The sequence below is a fragment of the Anarhichas minor genome, unplaced genomic scaffold (assembly GCF_050575085.1).
Source record: "Anarhichas minor isolate MPS153535 unplaced genomic scaffold, ASM5057508v1 ptg000021l, whole genome shotgun sequence".
NCBI classification, from domain to species: domain Eukaryota; kingdom Metazoa; phylum Chordata; class Actinopteri; order Perciformes; family Anarhichadidae; genus Anarhichas; species Anarhichas minor.
The window spans coordinates 3,699,957-3,720,541 of NW_027466467.1; the positions used below are offsets into that span (position 1 = coordinate 3,699,957).

Here is a 20,585-nt window from a genome sequence, read left to right on the forward strand (position 1 = left end):
ACAGTTAAGTCCTGATCATCAGAAAACAATGGATACAACAAAATAAAGAGCAAAGGTATTTACTATGAGATAAATTAAATGACATGGCTGAGATTATCTCCAGATCATGCGATTGAGTGAGTGAGTGGGTGTGGGTTTGTTTGTGCACCTCTGTGTCTGTCCACTCATCTATAGTCTCGCATTCTGCTGCAGCACACTACTTAATATGTTGGGTGCCCAGTTGTCCTTCTCTGCTGTCCGGCTATCCTCCAGTGCACCCATCTCCCTGCCGAAATCCAGGTAAGCCCTGCCTATGACCCTCAGACCGAGGTTACCCATGCCTGGCCATTACCTGCAAACTGCAGGAGTCGCTCCCTGCTGGCCATTAGACAGAATACAATTTTAAGACACTTCAGCATTGACTTCACTTTTGCCACCTGATGAAAGGCTCTACCTGGCTGTTCGCCCCATTAGCCCCTTTTTTGCCGTCTGGCTTTGATTGACCGTGAGTGTGCTGGCTGGCTCTGTTTAGAACGATTTGGCCTGGTCTCCTAATCCCTGTTGGTCCTGCCTGGCTTTTCCTGACTCTGTACGGCTCTGCCTGGATCACTTTATTCCTCTTTTAGACCTGCCTGGCTCTGTGAAGTCCCATTGGTCCAGCTAGCTTTGTTTAACCTCTACGGACTGCCTGGCTGTGTTTAACACCACTCTGGCTGGCCCACTTTGGCCCTACTCAACTCTGTGGTCTACATTCTTCTAAACTTCACACTAAAAAGCTGCAGAATGAGAGGAGGTGGAGGAATCCCTGACGTTCCTATTGGCTAAGGATTCTTTTCAGGCTCACTCTGATTGGCTGGCCGAGCGTGAGCAGGGAATCCCTCAGGGCTCTCTGTGTCTTTGTCTCAGATTAAAAACACAAACAGTCCAGTCAGGCCTCGCTGCACCAGGTAGTCCTCCAATCTGCTGAGGACCAGGACTGAATTCACATCCTGGTCTGCTGCAGAAAGCCAGCTGCTGTTTTTTAAAGAATCTGCCTGATTACTGCCAGCCTGCGGCAACATGCTCTACAGCTGTAACAGAGGTGGAACCTAATATTTAGCAAAGCAGGGTGAATTCACTGCTCAGCAGAGTCAAATAGAGAAAGCAGAGGTGAATGAGGGAAGCTGCTGTTGAAGTGTATACAGCAGAAAGTGTTGGAGCAAAATCAGGAGTTAAAGAAACCGACTGAGTTCAGGTTGCAGAGGGTGGAGAAGGAGAGCCGGCAACAGGACGAATCAGGAGGGGAGGAAAAAAAGACAACAGAAAAGAAAATGCAGAAGTCCACAGCTGAGGAAGACAAAAGGTGAGTTTTGTTGAGATTCTATGAAGAAAGAAAAAGAGAAAGAAAAGAGTTGGAATTGTGAAATCAAGTTGGAAAGAGGAAAATGACTTTGCAGTGAGCGTTAAAAGTAAAGAAGTGAGCTGATGTTTCTCTGCAGGAATGAGGTGAAAGTCTAGACAGTTAAATTGCAGTGGGCTGTGGAGAGCCGGCGGAGCAGAGCGGCGGCAGGAGCGATTGTGGGCGGGGAGAGAGGAAGTGTGGTCGACAGGAGAGGAATTTATGCCCCATTGTTCTGGAAGAGCAGCGGCAGAGAGAGCCGAGGAGTCGAACCGCCGACGGACGCTGGACAACATGGACGTGAGCTCAGCCATGGAGAAGGTAGGACAGAAACATTGACATCCACACAGCTGAAATATGTCATGTATACTTCCAGATTAACGACAACAGTGAGCAGGTCAAGGGTCAGAGGGTCAGTTCGTCTGACTCTGATGTGATGGAGATCGTCTGTTGATGGAGAAACTCTTTACTGAGTTCAAGTGAACTTTCGTTTTACTGCATTTCACAGAATTGTGTTCATGATGATTCATTTCTGTTTGAGAGCTGGTTTATTTTGTCAAGGCAAATTGAGTGACGTATACGTCCGGCCAACATCATTTTCAATCAAGCTTCGTCCTTAGAGGCTAAAAGTCAAGGATAGGAACTGGCTATCAGACTCAAAGATGGCGCCCTCTTAAGTGCGTCTTTTTTAACAGTTTTAAAAACTTTAAAAAGAAAAACTTTTGCTTTATATGGCACAGACATGATCAGCCAAAAACAATGACGACACAAAATGATTTACTCAACAACTAATCGGTGGAAATTTATGAGATTATATTTGTTGAAGATAATTTGTCCAAAGAAACTATTGCTGGAGGAAAAAGGTGCAGCAGTTACCGGCCGAAAAAGTCAGTTTGAGCGATGTCAAGATGGCAACACTCGATGGAATGCTCGGCCCTAAAAAAGAAGTTGACCTCATGCTGATTTGTTTATATCATGTTGGTTATTTGACCTGCTATAGACAAAGCAGTTATATCTCTCCAATCTCTCTTTGATCACACCCGATCCCTTTCAAACAGCTGGAGATTTGTAATTCAGTCAGTGAAGGTAATCCACGAACACGAGGACCTGATCCCTAACCACCCCCCCGCGCTGGCTCTGCCGTGTGCAGTTATTCTCCCACAGATCCCTCCTGTAAATCATCCTCTGGTTGTTCGTCCAGAGGTCACATCAGTCTGAGTCATATAACCTGACGGATCAGTGTCACCTGTCGGGGGTTTGATCCCCCCCAACCCCTTCTTTGCATACAGGAGCTGGAAAAACAGCCATCACCAGGGTGAAAATAACCTCTAACACACGCACACACACACACAGACACACACACAGACACACACACACACACACACACACACACACACACACACACACACAATGGATGTCAGGATAGTGGGGAGGTATCTGTAACCAAAATACAAAACAAGAACTCTCAGACAAGAAAACAACCAATAGACTCGCAACTAACAATGTTTTTCATAATCCATTCAATGCCAGAAAAAAACAGTAAAAAATGCCTGTAACAGTTTCCAGAGAGCCAAAGGCGACGTCATCAAATTGTTTTGTTTGACCAACAGTCCAAACTATAGAAGAAATATTGAATTTATGAAAAGATAAGACTGAGAAAAGAAGTAATTCCTCACAAATGACAAGCTGGAACTGGGAAAGGGTTGACTTTTTTTTTTTTTTAAAGGATTCATTCATTAGAAAAATTGTTATCATCCTCATCATCCTTATTATCATTATCATTATTATGTTTCAGTTTTATTTCCAGACAGAGTTTGTGAGGAAACATCTATTTTGGAAACAATCCAATCAAACTGTCCCCTCTCCCTGATATGCTGTTTATTAACACTTTTTAATAGTGATAGTGAAATGGTGCTGTCTTCTATGAATTCCAGCTCATTCGTGGCATATTGTCTAGTTTTGTTTTAAATGGAGTACAACAGGAAATATCCATGATGCCAAGTGACAAAGTTTTGGACGTTAAAGAGGCTCAGCTCGCCGCCTCTTTGACCTCCAGCTTCTTATCTCTCAGCGTTTCCTGCAGTTTAACCGTCACATAGCTGACATGTTTAGAATTACTCAGCGCGGCTCAGTCCGGTCCACCAACGACATACTCGCCTTATCTGACTCTAAATATAGAGCTGCCCCACGTTTCCCACTTTCTGAAAAAATGATGCATTTCTAGTGTGGCTCATATGTTTCATTTGGCAGATGTTTTCATTCAGAGCGGCGAAACGTTCTGTACTGTCAAGTATTCGTGGTTAAGATGACTCCGTCGGTCCAAGTGAAGGTTGTCAGTGACCACATGATAACAGAGGAGCGAGTTGTGATGAAGTAAAAAGCTTCAAATCATTCATTAGCTCAGATTTCCATCACAAAAAACAGTTCCTTTAATATAAACATTCTGTAGTTCTATAAGGATTCATTTGTGGTTGCAAATTAAGATGTTTTTGCAACCACAAAGTAATAAAAGTTGTTCAGCGTGACTCGATCACCACAACATTACCTGCATCATGAGTGCTGTGTCGTTTCTGGTCACAGGATGAGTAACAGGTTTATTTCTTGCTTGTTTGGAGGAACGTTTGAGTCACGTCTGCTCTCACTGTGACTCCCACCAGAGTCACCAGAGTGAGTATACGCACTGAGAAGAACACCGTGAAACAAACTGTTTTCAAATTGCATTAAAATGTCGTGTCTGGCTTTTCTGCAGGAAGAAGAAAATTACATGAAAACAGTGAAAAATGAGCCAAAGATGTAAAGCAACAACAACAGCAGATGTTTAGTGGAATGTTCCTTTAAATCAACTTCAGAAATTAGTTTTCGTACCACTGCTGGTGGTGTCAGCTCAGTGACATAATAATGAACACACACACACACACACACACTCTGTCAGTCAGTGTATTCCAGAGGGATGTAATGAAGTGTTGTTCTTCTTCAGCTGTTTCTGTTGCAGCTGTGACCTTTTCAACAGATCAACGGCCTCTTCACCGTCTCACACACTCTCTCCTCACACCTCTTATCGCACTCATCTGTGCTCTCTAATGACTGCTGTGGTCTGTGTCTGTTTTTCCTGGTGTGAGTTCCAATGAAGGGAAATCTCAAAAGAATATATGTACGTTTCGGGCCAGCAACTTATCCTCATACAACGTTTGTTTGATATCTTATCAAGGCGTTACTCGTCATTTTTTGTGCATTTTCCAACGAAAGTTAAGCAATGCGTGTCAATTTCCACTCGTTATATGAGTATACTGTCTTTTCAAAATAAACCTGTCTTTACAGCAAACAAGGCAAAAAAAACTACAGTTAGCTTTAGGAAAAGATCTTCGTTTGGGTTAAAATAACGACTGAAGTGATGTTACTTAAGTACAAAAGTTACTTGACAAATAGCCTTGAATTGGTTTTTACAGTCTTTGTACTTCATCGTTCTTGATTAGTGGATCACATGCTAATTGATTTCATGTGATATCTACGAATCATAGCACATTAATTTTTGTGGGTTAGCACTGTTAGCACCCTTGCTATGAGCCGCCGGCCGTCGTCGTCATGTTGAGAGCCGTTGAGAGGCAAACGAATCGTTAATATAATTTAAACCAGTAAGTTGTATAAAAATTCACCCTCTGTTGTCATGAACGGGAAAATAAGCTATAAAGACCCAAATAGATTGTTCTACCAGGCTGTAAACATGTTTATTTGTGCTATACAGTTGAGTATTTTAACATACTGTAGTTCTATAAGGATTGACCCACTTCTGAAACCAGCCTTGAGTGGCCATTCAAGGAAATGCAATTTTTGGCATTTACTCAGCTTCATTTTTTAAGCACCGGAGGTTGCGGCTTGATTTCAACATGACAGTGTTCTCATACGCAAAGCCAGGTCCATGAAGAAGACGTAAGAACAGAGCCGTGACTGTGATCCTGACCTCATTAACCAACATCGGTTTTTGACCTCACTTGATGGTCTTTTGGCTGAACGGGAACAAATCTCTGCATCCAGGTTCAAACATCTGATGGAAAGAGCTCCCAGAGGAGTTGAGGCTTATTTTGTAGTTCATTACTTTGGATGAGCTTGTGTGTGTGTCTCTTTCTCTCTCTCTCTCTGTATATGTATATATATATATATATATACACACAGAGAGTATATTACTTGTATGAATGTCTCCCTGAGGAGAGATGGGCTTGTTAATACCTGGTGACGGATGGACAGGTGGGCAGTCTGTCAGCAGCAGGTTGTTTGAGAAGAACAGTCGTCAGGTTTCCTGCCAGAGGCTTTAGAAACAGTCAGTCATCCCAAGTATTGTAGCCCACACACACACACACACACACACACACACACAGACTCTTGGTCAGAGACCAAAAGCCAAAACAGATTATCAAAGCAAATTGATTGCCGAAGTTAAACTCTAACATTCTTGATCTTGGAATAATTTTTGATAAAAAAAGATAACCTCTTAACCCCCTGCAGCTTTCAGCCATCTCACGGTCTTCATCAGTGGATAGAGTTTGCTCAGTTGTCATCATGTGACTGGTTGTCCTTTGACAATAAAGCAACCTCGACTTGCTGTGGTTGAAAGATATTTTTGTAAGTTGACTTTTTTTTATAACGTTTGCAACTAATGACACACTGATCACAAGATATTATTAATATTTGTACACAGTATAAAGTATGGAAGAGGATTGTGAGAAAGTTATTTTCTTTTTTAATATGAAAGCTATAAAGAAAAGGAAGCGTGAGTCACAGTGAGGACAGGAAGAGAAACAAAGAAAAGGAGCCAATAATAAAACATAGTGTCACAGAAAAAAGATTTAAACGGAGGAGGAGGAGGTGAAAATACAGGAATGACTGATAAGACATAGTTTGTCGGAACTGAGATGATGTCACTGGGTGGACCGATGACATCATCCGTCCTGCACGTGTGTGTGTGTGTGTGTGTGTGTGTGTGTGTGTGTGTGTGTGTGGTTCACTCCCTTCTCTTCCTCCCACACTCACTGAGAAATGTCCAAAAACAACAACTCTTCTTTCTCATCCAACACTTCCTCTCAAATCTACAGAATCGTCGTCACTTCTTCTCCGTTAACTCTGTGTCCTACGAATACTTACTGTTTGTGGTCAACTGAAGGTCCACATAGAAGCATTTTTTTCCAGAGCTTTCATCCACATGTTACAGGCCTCACCAGCAGAGGAAGTTGGTTGAAAGCTATACAGAGAACGCTAATGGTAATTACGCTAATGATTTTACAGCTCAAACACGACCATAAAGTTTTGCAACCCAGTGCAATTTGCCCATTTCTTTTTGCATCTGTTTGTAATCATCCATGTGGCAAAGAATAAATGTTGCCTTTGTGTCAAGAACATAGTTGGCAGAACATTGAGGAGAGAGAAAAAGAAAACTTTTGGACTGCAAGATAAAGGTCCTGACCGACGAGGTGCAGAGGCATTCCTCAAGACTTCAGGAGAAGAATTTAGACGTAACGGAGAGAAACTATATTTGGGATTTAATATGCCACGATTACTGGAAAGTCTGGGTTTGACACCCCTAATAAATGTGCTCCAGTTTAACTCGCTGATAACTTCACTGTTACTGCGTGTGGCTATTCACGCTGATCTTTGTTATATGGACAGCTTTTGTAATGAGGCTCATTTGCAGAGAAAGGAGCAACTTCTGCTCTAAACGTCTCCATGTTACCTGATCTATATACATGCAAATAGCATGTGCAATATTTCCTCAGCAGTTAAAGGGGCAGTTCACTCTTTGCGGGTGCTTTGAGAATCATTTATTTTACTTACTTGTGAAAAATATACTGAATAATGTTCTTCATCAGGAAAATATTTACATTTCAAGCCCAAATTTGTTCCTTGTGAGATACAGAGAAATCCGACAAACTCTGGTGTTTGTCATTTAAGAGCCTTTAGGCCTCGTGGCTAATGGTCAGCTTGTCAAATTGTCATTACTAGTGATGTCGTAATTTTGACCAAATGTTTAATTATTTTGACTTACCATAGTGGTTTGTTCAACATTTTAACCTTTTCATCTGTTTTTTTCTTGGTCAAAATGGTTTTCTATTCTAGTTCTAGCTGTTGTGGCCTCTGATCTTTGATGATCTCACTGTTAGTTATTTATTTATTGGATTGTACCCATACAAACAATTTAAACGTATATCATCATTATGTTTTCACTGTATTTTTGTCTCCTCTCAGATGTCTGTGAAGCCGAGTGCAGGAGGTGCAGCGGTGTGTCACGTATGTGAGGAGAGCTGCTCTGGATTCCAGCCGCATTCTTGGAGGTACAAACCTTCACTGTTTTTTATTTATTTTATTATTATTTCTCACTGCCTGAAAAAAAAATGAAAGGAATGAAAAGAAGAAAAAAACCCAACTTCTCTCCTCTCAACGATTCTCTGGAACTTGTTAGTGGTTCTGCATATTTTTAGCCAATTGACTGAAGATGAGATGAGAGTCAGTTGTCAAACAGCACTGCACTTACAAGCCTAAACTACATGGACAAAATAATACATTTTGGGAAGGACATTTGAATTTTGTTGTTTTTACATTAAAAAGGTCACCTGTCAGTTTCCACAAATGAAGCCTGTGAGGGATGTCCTCAGCTTGAGCAGTGTGTCACCACTGTTGACACTAATAGTTATCTACATTACAGACATAATGGATGGAAGGGGTTTCATTCGTACAGATAAATTACAGATAAGGCAAACTTAAAACACTCCCAGGTCGTCAAATATCACCGCTTTGTCAGTGCTCCTCGGTATCCGAGATCGTCGCACGGAGGCCCCCTTCAGGGACGGTATGCGACGCACCGGGCTTTCAACTAACTAACCGCGGCATTCGTAAAACCCAGTGCATCGATCTCCAATGACAAGGGCCACCGACCAAGTGGCAAAATTTGACGAGTTCGGAGTGAGAATGAGTTGCAAAACCATTGTTACAATAGTGACAATCTATTTTTCTTTTGGATAACGTTACATTAAACATTAAAGGTCTGTAGATGTAACAGCTTTCATAAGTATTTTATCACAGAGCTATGAACGCATGACAAACTGAAAAATAATTAAATCTAGTCATTAATATAAATGTAATTTTGTTTTATGGGTCATCAGTTACCAGTCTTTGCATGATGATCCCTGTCAACCTCATCATAGATTCATTGGAATGTAGCTTCATGTTTTGATGGAGGGAAATCACCAAGATGGTACAAAAAGTATCACAAATTGTCACAAACTTCCCTAAACAATTTTTAAAGTACCCCACTTTGGCAGAAAAAAACGCCCAATTTGGCAACACGTCCTTTAATTCTTCAGCATGCTCTAAAAGCTGGTCATGTGATATATTTCTTCTTGACCTACTTGTGCAGGAAAGCCTGTATCTCCTGCGGCTGCAGCGCGGTCAACCACGCTCCAAGAAGTGACGTCGAAGACGACCAGCGAATGGGACGCCTGCTCGCAGACTCACCCTGCTCCCATTTGACAGCGAAGGTCAAAGGAGGCGGCGGCCTCCGCGTGTACAAGAGGAACCGTATGATCGTGACCAATCCGGTGGTGTCGCGCAAAGACCCGACCTTCAACACCACGACATACGACTGGGCACCGGCCGGCCTCAACCAGATACTGGTGAGGGTCAGTTCGGAGTAGGCTACAGGCGATAGTTGTTCGCTGCAGGCTGTTGGGCTACAACAGCTCGTTAAGTCACATTTTACTCACCAGCTGCAGGTTGTTGCGGAGATCTGAGATGCGATAACTCTGCCGGATAGAACTTTGACAAAAATATACAAAGCAATAACATCTCAAGCAACAGACTCTCTTCATGTTGACTGTTTCCGCTTCCTCTGAAAAACAACTGTCGGTCCTACTGTGTTTTTCAAGGGTGCTAGATTTAAAAAGAACATCTAACTCAGGCAAGAATTATACAAAAGATTTATTTTCAACAACATTTCATCTATTTTATTCCCATCCTTAAAGCTCACCTCTGGGTTTCACCACTTTATTCATCATTTCACTTTAGTTTAGTTTCTGCAGCCCCCTCTGCGTGTCGAACAGTCTAGACCGCCTGGTTTCCATTAAAAACAAGTATGTTTCAGTTTTCACAACCTATAATTATAAGGATGACAGGGATTATTGAGCACTGTGGTGTGGTGGGAGACGTTACTGCGGTTGAACTTGTAGAGACAGATCCAGATCCAACACTGGGACGGCTCTCCAGATCTGCCTCTAAAAAAACTTCTGCATGCTTTGAAACGAACGCGGCAGCTCTAGACTGTTAGTCACCATCTTACTCTGCTGCAGACAACACAGATGTGTCTCTGGCAACACCTGGACGGAGTGATGACAGCTGAAACACAGACTCCTGAACAATGCTGAAGTTTGTCATTCAGCCATGTTAGCGAGGTCTATAGGCTCAGATCAGTGTTTTCTGATTTATTTACTTTAGAGAGTGTGTTCAACATGCTAAAATGACAGTGGTAAGAATAGTCAGGGAAGTGCCAAAGTATATCCAGTAAATATTTTACCTTTCTCCACTGTGTTTATTTGATTATTATAGTTATTTATCTTTCTTGTATGGTGCAGGTTGGCAGGTGGAGCTGATCTCATAAAGACCAAACAGCTCCCCGTCGTGGTGAATCTGCAGCCTGATAAATGTGAAAGAGTGAATTTGTCAGTTCAATAAGTTGGATCACATCCCAACACGACTAATGCTGTAAGAAATAACAGGTTACAAGTAAAATGCCCCTGATTCCCCCTCAGGCCATGCAGTACATGGAGCTCATCCCGCAGAGACAACGTCCCGTCTCGGGGACAGATGGAGCGTTGGAGCGACGGAGGCAACTCTTCAGTCAGCTTCCTGCCTACGATCAGGACCCCATGAAGTGCCAGAGCCTGGCCAGTGAGGAGGAGGTACCGTACTCTACTTAAAGCTACTATAACTTTTATCTTGTGTTGGTTTTGGCGGTCCCTGTGGACGAAGATGGTAGTGTTTCTGAATAACTATATAAGAATATATTCTCTCTTATCTCTGATGGTCTTGTTTACTTATGTAGGTCATATAGAGTCTTCAGTATTAAGAGTGTTTCATAATCAGGTCAAACTTCCTCATAGTAACTTTAAGCTGTATGTTAGCTATCTAATTTCACTTAAATCCGTTTTTATGGCTGGAAAACAACGTAAACACTATGTAAAGTCTGTTTTCTTTAGTTGACTCTGATCTTGACTTACCTCTCCTATATCCTCCTGTAGATTTCCTCCATGCTGCTGTTTGTGAAGAGCTACAAACAGGAGGTGCTGGGAGTCGGAGAGGTGGCCTTGCCTGGTGAGAGTGGAGCTCTGAGGGAAGCAGCCACTCAGAGGACAGCGAAGGACGCCAAGGACAGTGACAGGAAGGATGCTCTGGAGCACCACGACCATGGCTCCTCCAACAGCAGCGCTGCCTCTGCCTCTGGCTCCACTAACGGAACAGATAACAAGACTGGATATGTAAGTAAATAAGGCGTCTGACAGCAAAGCACCAGAAAGATTTGAAAAACATCAGGTGGATTTCCATTCGGTACAGTTATTCTGGGCAGGTTATTTTGTATCTTTTGTGTCTCGTTAAATATTTGCAAAGCAATTCTGCAAAGCTTGAAGTCAACCCCAAAAAGACCGTAAACTCTACACTGCCCTTTTTGGAACACTTGAATCAGACTTTTTTTTGCAAGCAGAGGAGTCGCCATCTGCTGGCTATTAGAGAGAATGCATGTTTAAGACACTCCAGCATTGTCTTCACTTTTCCGACCCGGAGGTTCCCGACTGAAGTCAACAGCAGAGGTGGTAAAAGTATTCAAATCACTTACTTGAAAGTAAACATAGCAATGGCACAGTAAAAAAATCAACTTGGGTATTCTTTAGGTATTTGAAACTAAATGTACTTTATGGATCAAATGTAAATTCAAAGTAACTACTGTCAGTGTTACATGGATCATTTTATCGATGTATTAATATGTAAAATGTTGTATTTTTAAATTCTTCATGTACTTTTGGTACTTTAGTCTGTAAGAACAGATCATATTTTATAAACTGATTACATGTTTTAATAAAGGACCAGGATGTAGCATTTAGGGGGATATATTGGAATTGAATTTTTCTGAAATGGAATATTGTATTCATAACCATCTTTTCATTAGTGAATAATCACCTGAAACTAAGAATCGTTGTGTTTTCTTTACCTTACAATGATTCATATTTACATTTGGAACGGGTCCTCTTCATGGTGTTGGCGATGTTGCATCACCATGTTTCTACAGTAGCCCAACGGACAAACCAAACACTGGTTCTAGAGAGCATTTCTACATTACCTACAGGCCACCGTAGGTTCTCAAAACGCTTGGAAAGGGAGCCGATGGGTATTCAGTTGGTTACAATCTGCAACCTCACCACTAGATGCCACTAAATCCTACACACAGATGTATGTATGTGTGTCTGTATTGTTGCAGTAGTTTGGTTCATGAACGTCTCTCACTTTCTTATTCTGTCCTCTCTCTGTGCTCTAGCGCTGCACCTGTTGCCAAGGTGAGGTTGCCAAAGAGAGTCCAGCTATTTACGCTGAGCGTGCCGGTTACCATCGCGCCCTGTGGCATCCCACCTGCTTCAAATGTTCAGAGTGTGGCCAGGGATTGGTGGACCTGGTCTACTTCTGGTCCAATCAGAAGCTGTTCTGCGGACGTCACTACTGTCAGACGGTCTGGCCGCGATGCTCCGGCTGCGATGAGGTGAGACGTCGTCCCGTCAGACTTCCTGTAGAGACGATTAATATCAGACAGAGGGACGTTAAGATGAGTACGGCTTCACAGAGCAGCTAGCATGGCTGTAGACTTTAAATATACAGTTTGTATACAAGTCACAGGGTAATTAGAATAGATGGAGATGGATTCAACCAATGAAAAACCACATGCCATAAAGCTGCCCCACCTACAAACATTATGAGTTAAACAACCATGTTTGATTATCACTGTTTAATTATCTCCTCTCCCGTTCTCCTCCCTCAGTTGATCTTCTGTCAGTCTTTCCACACGGCAAAAGATGGCCGGACGTGGCATCGGCATCACTACTGCTGCTGGAAGTGCGGGCAAAACCTGGATACGCCCTGTCAGCACTGAGACACAATATGGTGGTCAGTTTTTAAAAGTTTTAGCACTGCTGAAAAAGCTGAATTACAGACAAGGCAACAAAAAAACTGTAGTGTCGAGTGTAGTTGGTTTGCTTGTTTTAAATAAATAAAAGTAGAGTTTTAAATCTTTAAATTTGTGTGTGCGGTGATGGAGCTGATGATGCTATCAGGAGGTATTCTGGTCTTCATCCCCTCCTTTATGTTCTGGCCCTCTTTAACGTCTGGTAAACACAGAAAAAGAAATAAGTAAGAGATAAGTAATACCGAACAAATGGGGCTTTAAGTCTTTAAACTTGATGTTTATTTGACATTTACTATTTAAAATACGGCATCCTACAAGTCCAGTTGATATATGGATGTTTAAAATACTTAAGACATCCAGCGGACGTTGAAGTATTTAAAGACTTGTTCAGTTGAGCCTACTGGTGTTTGAGGTACTCAAGCAAATGTTAAGTGGACTCAAAAGTGTTTAAAGTACTGAAACAAACATTTGGTGGATTTATTGGCACTTACATTGTTGACAGTGACCGGACCCAGATGTGCTGGTCTCAGATACGAACAGCAGCTTAAAGGACCGAGCAGCAGACAGTTTAGGAAACAAATGAGTAAATTAAAATAAGATGAGAAAGAAAGAAATAAACATAAAAGGTCCAAGCTGGTTCCAGCAGTCTCAACCACATCGCACATCTTCATCAGCAGATTTTCATGGCGCTGTGGATGTTCAAAGTTTTTTCTTTTCGGATTTTATTTCCCCTGTTGGCTCAGAAGTTGAGCTTGAAAGTTCTTTTCTTTTAACAGTTTGAGAAAACAGACACAACTCAAGGTTCACTTATCTTGGGAGCTTTTGATCACATCACACCGTCTTCATCAGCAGGAAAAGTTTGAACATCTACATCATGGTCATTGACTGATCTATGACAAATTAGGAAACTTCACCTGCTGAGGTCATAAATTAACTTCCAAGCTCAATATTTAGATTTTATTTATTTCACAGGATTTATTTCATCCTGCACAATGTAACTAATCTTTTAGGATAATCCCAGGTTGGGAATGAAATACTGTATAATGCATATGGATCTCTCTTCTTGCTTTTAAAAACAGCATACATTATAATTCACAGTACTTGACGACAGTTGAACTGTGGGGATATTTGTACTTTATAACAGTTTCAAGGACCAGAAAAGGTCAAGAAAACTCGATTTTACCCTGAAAGGTCTGCTTCATATTGACATAGATGGTATGTTAAAGAAGCACACTGCAAACATATTGCAATTTCTGCCTTTAATGTGTGGAAGTGCAGTGAGAATATTTCAACATATTTTCAATAGAGATCAACTTATGTTTTGGGTTTTAGTTTGAATATGTGCAGATTTGTGATTCACTTTTATTTCAGACAGAAAAAATCGAATTATTTGATTTAGATCTCGGAGAACTGGACAGGAAGAAGGCTGGAAAAGGCATAAAACTAATTAGAAATGAATAGTACTGCTGGATTTATTTTTGTATTGTCTAAACTAGAGTAGATTTTGACCCCCTGCCTTTTAATACTCATCAAAGTTGTGTCATGTATTTTTACAATTAGAAAGTAACAATTTTTGCTTATAATATGTAATTTTCTTCATTTTCTTCAGTCAAACTGCGGATACATTTTGCATTTAACCTCTTTCATGAACATTAATCTGTGCTTCTGAATGCTAAATTGTGTGTAAAGTTTTGTAGTTCGTTAACACTTACCAAAGGTGATTCATCTTGTATAATAAATAGTACTGTGAGGTACACAAAGTTTTCGGGCTGCAAAGTTAGTATTTTTGCGATGTGATGAAGTCTCTTAAATCAAGGTAGCCAGAAATAAACATCTGTGAGAGACGGAAGCTAATTAGCTTTATTTTTGTTCCATAACATCAGCATAACATCAGGCAATGTGCTTGTGTGTTTTTATTGTCTTTCGATTGCTTTTTTAATTGATTGCTGCTAGAAAACGCTAACTGTTGACAATTAAGCTCGCAATATTGTTTGAAGTGATCAGCTTAAATATGTAGCAAACAGACAATACTGTTCAATACAATGTTATCTGTGACGGAAAATATGTCGTATATAGCAATCTCAAATTGACTATGAATACTAGTTCCATCTGTGTTTATCAGTGTGCAATACATCTTCATTCAAAGGTTCGTATGATATCTTACAAAAAACATATTTTGTTTTTTTTTGTGCGTTTTCTTACGAATGTCCAGCAACATGAGCGATAAGTGCGCCTGCAGTGTTCAGGAAAAAATACTACTTGGCTATGTTCTCGGAAAAGATTGTGATTTGAAATATATACAAAAGTGGCGTTAAAGTCACTACAAGGAAGTTAAACTTTGTATTGATTGTGGCGCCCCCTGTGGACAAAAGCGGTGTGTTTCTGACACACCCATCCACCCTGGGCTCTTCCCTTCGCGGACTTTGTCGCTCTTTATACTTCCTGGTTCACAAATACTTGGATTACACACAAATTGATTACTTGTGTTATATAATAATTATAGTGCATTTCTTTTCGTAGGTATAGATGTACGAACAGTGTGAGAAGCCTGACGTGTTTAGCACAAAAACTGTAAGCGAGGGTGAAACGGCTAGCCTAGCTTAGCTCAGTCAACTATAAAATAATAGTTTGATACGAACACAACGAGATGAGATATTTATCTTTGTCTGGGTAAAATGACAAACAAGGATCTGCTCTTTGAAGCAGGACCTTGTTTAGCGGCTGGTATGAAAAACTGTTATAGCTCGTGTTTAAAATGAAAAGGTTTGATGCTGTGTTCAAAACTGTCGTCATTCACAGTTCACAATAAGGAATTCCCAGTTAAATACTAAACTCGGTGCTGTTGTCAGTCGTTGACACAGATGGTATTTGGTGATTTGAAGGTGACCATCACTTGTTTACTTATTTTATACATTACATTTTGGGATAAAACACAAACCTACAAAACTAATTACTGAGTTCCACAGTGAATAGTGAATGACATGAATCAGATTGTACTGTTTTAAATCAGAAGTGATGGTGTGAAAGAGATTTTCTGCTGATCATGATTTGATACGTGAAAGAATTAAAGTCACTTCTGATTGAACTCCCTGTTGCCTGTCATCTTTTTGGAGAGTGTTTGATCGGTAAATATATATTTTCACTAACTCATGTTGAAAGTTCATCACATCATCGTGAACTTTGACTTCACAGTGAGTGGCTTACGCCAATACGTCTTGTGGACAGTCTCAGCAAAACTATCTTTATTTTCAACAGTTAACAGCCGACAGTGTTTCGTCATAAATTATGTTGCAATTATATTTGATTAAAAAAGAAAGGTATAGTTAAATGCATGGTTGAACATAAACATTAACACAGTTTGAGATTTTAACTTTATCTTTCCAGCTGGAGCAAAATGTTTAACAAATTTGAAGTAAAGCTCTGATGTAAGGTTTTAGTAACTGTGTGTGTGTGTGTGTGTGTGTGGCAGGAATGTTAAGTATTCCCGTGGTTTTTATTGTGCAGTTGCGTCACCCAGCTGACTGCAAACAGCCACCTCCTGAACCATTAAAAGAAAAACAGAAAAGGATATTTTTAGTCTCAAACTGAGACAATTTTATTTGGATTGCAGAGTTTTATGGCCTTCAATAGCACCCTGTGTTATCAGGGTGGGTTTACAGAGATCTGTCAGACTTACTCAGCACTTCTTCTGATTCCATACGGAGAATATCCAAACAGACAAACACGAAGGATCATTATGTAATCGTTTTATATATTATTGATCATGTTATATACAAGTATGTGCCTTTTACATACACTAGACTAGCTGGCTCTGCTGTCACATCACATCCCTTTTTGCCTTGTAAGTTTGTCTTTAATTACTCTTATATAGTTTCTATCTTTACTTCTTTTCCATGTTGCTTTTTTAATTTAATGTTTACTTTAATTATCTAACAATTTCCCCGTGTTTTAGCCGTATGTGTTCATGTTTATTTTGTGGTGCATTAAATATTCATATATCTCACTTCCTGCATGGTAGCCCAGAGAAGTTAATCACTCACCACTGTTTCATAAAACCAAACATTTTTGATGACAAACACTAGTTTCTTAGCTGAGTGTCTTTCCTTCCAGGACAGTGAAAATGTCCTCTAAGGACTTGTGGACACACTGCAGGAACTCATGGACGTTGCGAGCCGGGTAGCTGGACACATTGCAGCCGATCCAGTCGTCAAAAACGCTGTAGGTAAGCCCAAACCCGTCAGGCACATACGGGGCAAAGCCAAAAAAGTCCATAGCTGGACTGGTGAGGTTGCTGGTTTCGAGGATGGCGTGGTTGATGGCAGCGTAAGATGGGTCTGTGTACAGGCTGTGCAGAGCCTCGCTCTTTGACTCGGCCAGGTATTGCAGGGCAAACAGGTGACAGTCAAAACCTTGTCCTAGTGAGAGAAATAAAAGAAGTGGTTAAGAAGACCGAAGGGTGTGTGTTTGTTTCTATGTGTGTGTGTGTGTGTGTGTGTGTGTGTGTGTGTGTGTGTGTGTGTGTTTTGAGATCAGAAATCGCTCATTTTATTCACATAAGATGAAATCCAGTCATCATTTTAGTAGAAAATTACCAACAGGGAAGGAATATCTTACAGTGTCAGTAGAAAGACTGCAAGCATTTTTTCATACCCGAAAGCTATGTCTGCAAGACCTCTTTGTATATTTCAAATATCACAAATTGTAACCCCAAATTAGGTTAAATACATGTAGAAATGTCTTATACACACCCATAGTTCCTTCTTTGATGAGCTGCCGATGATATGTAGAGCATTCTCTCAGCATGGCCTGTAGTTGCTCCACACTGTGTCGTCCTGGCTGGAAAACAAAGGCGTGTGAACATCGTTGTGTCTGCATGGTGAGCGGGCGGATGGAGTCTATGCGGCCGTGTCTGAACGCTGCAGTGCTGCAGGTCTCACATGCGGCTACTGTCTGTCCATATTGCCTCAGGAAACCCATTTGAAAAGCCAGCTGGACTACAGCATCTGGACTCAACTTGCTCTTCTTTAACAGTGCCTTGCCCCCTTTCTTGAACTCCATGGTGTCAATGGTGAGCGTCGATACAATCGAGTCAAAGTTCTCCTTGGCTTTTTTGATGCCATCCTCCAGCTCGTCGTCCACGTTGAACTGCAGTCTGCGCACAGCAGAGGCTGAATCCACAGCAGCAGCAGCAGCAGCAGCGGGGCCCGGATGTACCAGCGGCCGCTCCGTTGTGTCTTTGAAGACCTCATTCTGAAAGCAAAGCATAGCTAAGCCGTCTACCCAGGAGTGGTCAAAAGTGATGCCCGCCTGTCCGTCTTTGGTCAGAATGACGGTAAAGGACTTGTCGTACCACCGGTTGCATCCGTCGCCGTGCAGCATGTTGTGGGAGAGGTGGATTTGGTCCCTCATGCTTTCATCGTCCAGACAGAGACAGAAAAGGGCGCTGTCAACAATCTGTAAATCCTCTGCGTTTCCAGCTGCTATCAGCTTGTCTCTCAGTCCGGCCCACACGTCCCTGCTCTCACTGGTCAGGACCCCGAGAGGAGAGGCCGCCGCTGGCGTTGGGTCAGACAAAATGTACTTCAAGTGGGACTGGATCTCTGCAGGCTTCACTAAATTCCCATCCCTGTCTACAATGTCAAACACATACATGTTGCCTTTGCTCATAACTAGGAGATGTCTCGCTTTCTCGTCGGTGAAGAGCTCATCTCTCCCCCTCTTGGGGATCCGAGTTGTGTTGAAGAGGCGAAGGAACGGAGACGTGTCCAGGGGGCCAGACAGGAAAGACGGGGCCCAGCGGACGACCCCTTTGAAGCCGTCTGTCTCACTCTTTGTCGGGTTGAGGTGGAAAACCTCTGGCTCCTGTAATCCGGCTCGCAGTGTTTTCATAAAGCGCACTGCTGAACACACCATATTGGTTGCCCGCACAAGCTGCTCATTGTACTGTGGTTTAGGGTCAGGATTGAAGATCATGAAGGGGTTGGTCAGCATCACAGAGTAGCGAACAGAAAGATACCTGTCAATCCACGGTCCTGAGAGAAAAGAAATCAATCAAACAGATTCATTAGTGAATGTATGCATTGGAGATGCTCAATTTCAGGGTCAAGCGTCAGCACGGCACCCCTCACCTGAGATGTAGCTTGTGTGTGTGTTGTTTTTGTCCTGAGCTACTAGTTCCTCTTGCAGCTGTTTCCCAGCACCGTTCTGGAAATCCTGTGCAATTTTCTCTGTTATTCTAAGGACACACAGTTTAGATTGTTTCAGGTAAGATTCAGTAATTAGTATTGAAGTGAAATTATTGCATCATAAAGGTTGATTCTCTTTTTAAAAACTTACCTGAACTGATCATCATCCAACAGAGGCCTCTGGGCAGCTAAATACCTCCTGACAGTATCCTCCAGTTTTGGTATGGGTAACCTAAACAATTCAAAAATAAAAATAAAATGACAGAATCCTTTAATAGTCCAACAGCGAAGAAATTTGCAATGTGACAATGAAAATTATTTTATTGATTCAATAAGCTATTTTGTTTGAAATCTGTTGTCTCTTTTATGTGAAATGTTCATGTTTTTATGTTGGTAACTTTTTGTGTTCACTGTCATCTTGAACAGTGATTTAAAAATCTCAATAGCATCATCCGGGATAAATACACTCTAAAATGTCACCGTAAAATAACGGTAATGTACTGTTGTTTTTACAGTGAAGCTATCGTAATTTACTTTTCCGGTATCTTACCGTATACTGGATTACGTTATGTGATAGTAGGATAAATGGGTTTGACGGTGATTTTACGGTATATGCCAGAATGTTACCGTTTATTTACAAAGGATACAACCCAATACTTTTGCATTTAATTCCCAACAAATAGAAGAATAACAATATGCATTCAATACATAATTGTTGCAGTTGAATACATGTTCTCAAGACAAATAATAAAGGGACATTTGTATTACATCACAGAACTCACAATGTACTGCATGTTTAGAAGAACACAAATTCAATCATAAAATCTTTAATGACCGGCTTAACTGAACTCATGAGGATAACCTCAGACCAGTAGCGCCGATATTGAAAAGTGACCAATGGTATGCTACTGTTCTTCAGCGGTAGTACCTAAGAGTGGTATGCTACAGTTGTTCAGCGGTATGTACATATCCGTATGCTACAGTTGTTCAGCAGGATGTACATATCCGTATAGTGGTTGTTTAGCAGTATGTACCTATCCCAGGAGTGGTATGCTGTTCAGCAGTATGTACATATCCCTATAGTGGTATCCTACTGTTGTTTAGTGGTATGTACTGCAGCAGTGGAACAGTACCTATCCCTGGAGTGGTATGCTAGTACTTTTCCAACAGCACGCCGTTTAAAGTAGTAAAGGACACAAGAGGCTTGTTGTATTGGCACAAATGCTTCCCATTTGTAGATATGCACTTTTTCATGATACAGAACAATTTTATAATTCATGGCAAAATAATTTCAGGCAGAGAGCCACGGACCCCACTGTGACAGTCACTGTGTTAGAGACGTGTGAAACAAAATCCTTACCTGGGTAAACTCTTCTGGTGATGCCTCAATGGTGCATCACTTTGGCTCACATACTCGGTTGAAGACCCCTTTTGGCTGCTGTAGTTTCGCTTAGTGATGCCCAGAGCAGCAGTTCTTAAGTTAATTCCAGATTTCCTCAGAGAGGCAACACATCTCACTGAGAGCAGATTGGCCATGGTGCTGTTAGCAGACTGAATACCTGTTAGTTCAACCTAAAGCACAAATCTAAAGAGACATCCGTGTCACTCGAGGTGACTATGGGGTGGTATTTATTATACTAAGGTGTCTCCTCCCTTTCTTTCCTAGCCTCCTTTCCTCGCTTCTCAGTCAAGCCCACTGGAGATGTGGCAGAGAAGGACAAGGAGAGAGCAGTCGAGGACACAGGTGTTTAACAAAAGAGACAGCCTTGAGCTGTTTATAATGCCTAAAATATGATGTGTGATCTCTGTCAGGTGAGCACACCAGTGTTCATCACAA

At 41.4% G+C, this 20,585-nt stretch overlaps 2 protein-coding genes across 2 annotated transcripts; one reads left to right on the plus strand and one right to left on the minus strand.

Annotated features, from left to right (window-relative positions):
• Positions 1–912: 912 nt before the first annotated feature.
• On the plus strand, positions 913–15,648 carry lmcd1 (LIM and cysteine-rich domains 1). Its single transcript, XM_076096238.1, has 7 exons — positions 913–1,678; positions 7,592–7,677; positions 8,760–9,015; positions 10,147–10,296; positions 10,636–10,872; positions 11,925–12,143; positions 12,420–15,648. The coding sequence occupies exons 1-7, from the start codon at positions 1,580–1,582 to the stop codon at positions 12,528–12,530; spliced, it is 1,158 nt and encodes a 385-aa protein (XP_075952353.1). The 5' UTR covers positions 913–1,579; the 3' UTR covers positions 12,531–15,648.
• A 1,001-nt stretch (positions 15,649–16,649) lies between these two features.
• Positions 16,650–20,284, minus strand: LOC142954951 (carnitine O-palmitoyltransferase 2, mitochondrial-like). The gene is made up of 5 exons (XM_076096324.1): positions 20,109–20,284; positions 18,900–18,980; positions 18,692–18,798; positions 17,312–18,595; positions 16,650–16,978 (listed from the first exon to the last, which is right to left on the minus strand). The coding sequence occupies exons 1-5, from the start codon at positions 20,282–20,284 to the stop codon at positions 16,650–16,652; spliced, it is 1,977 nt and encodes a 658-aa protein (XP_075952439.1).
• Positions 20,285–20,585: the final 301 nt, after the last annotated feature.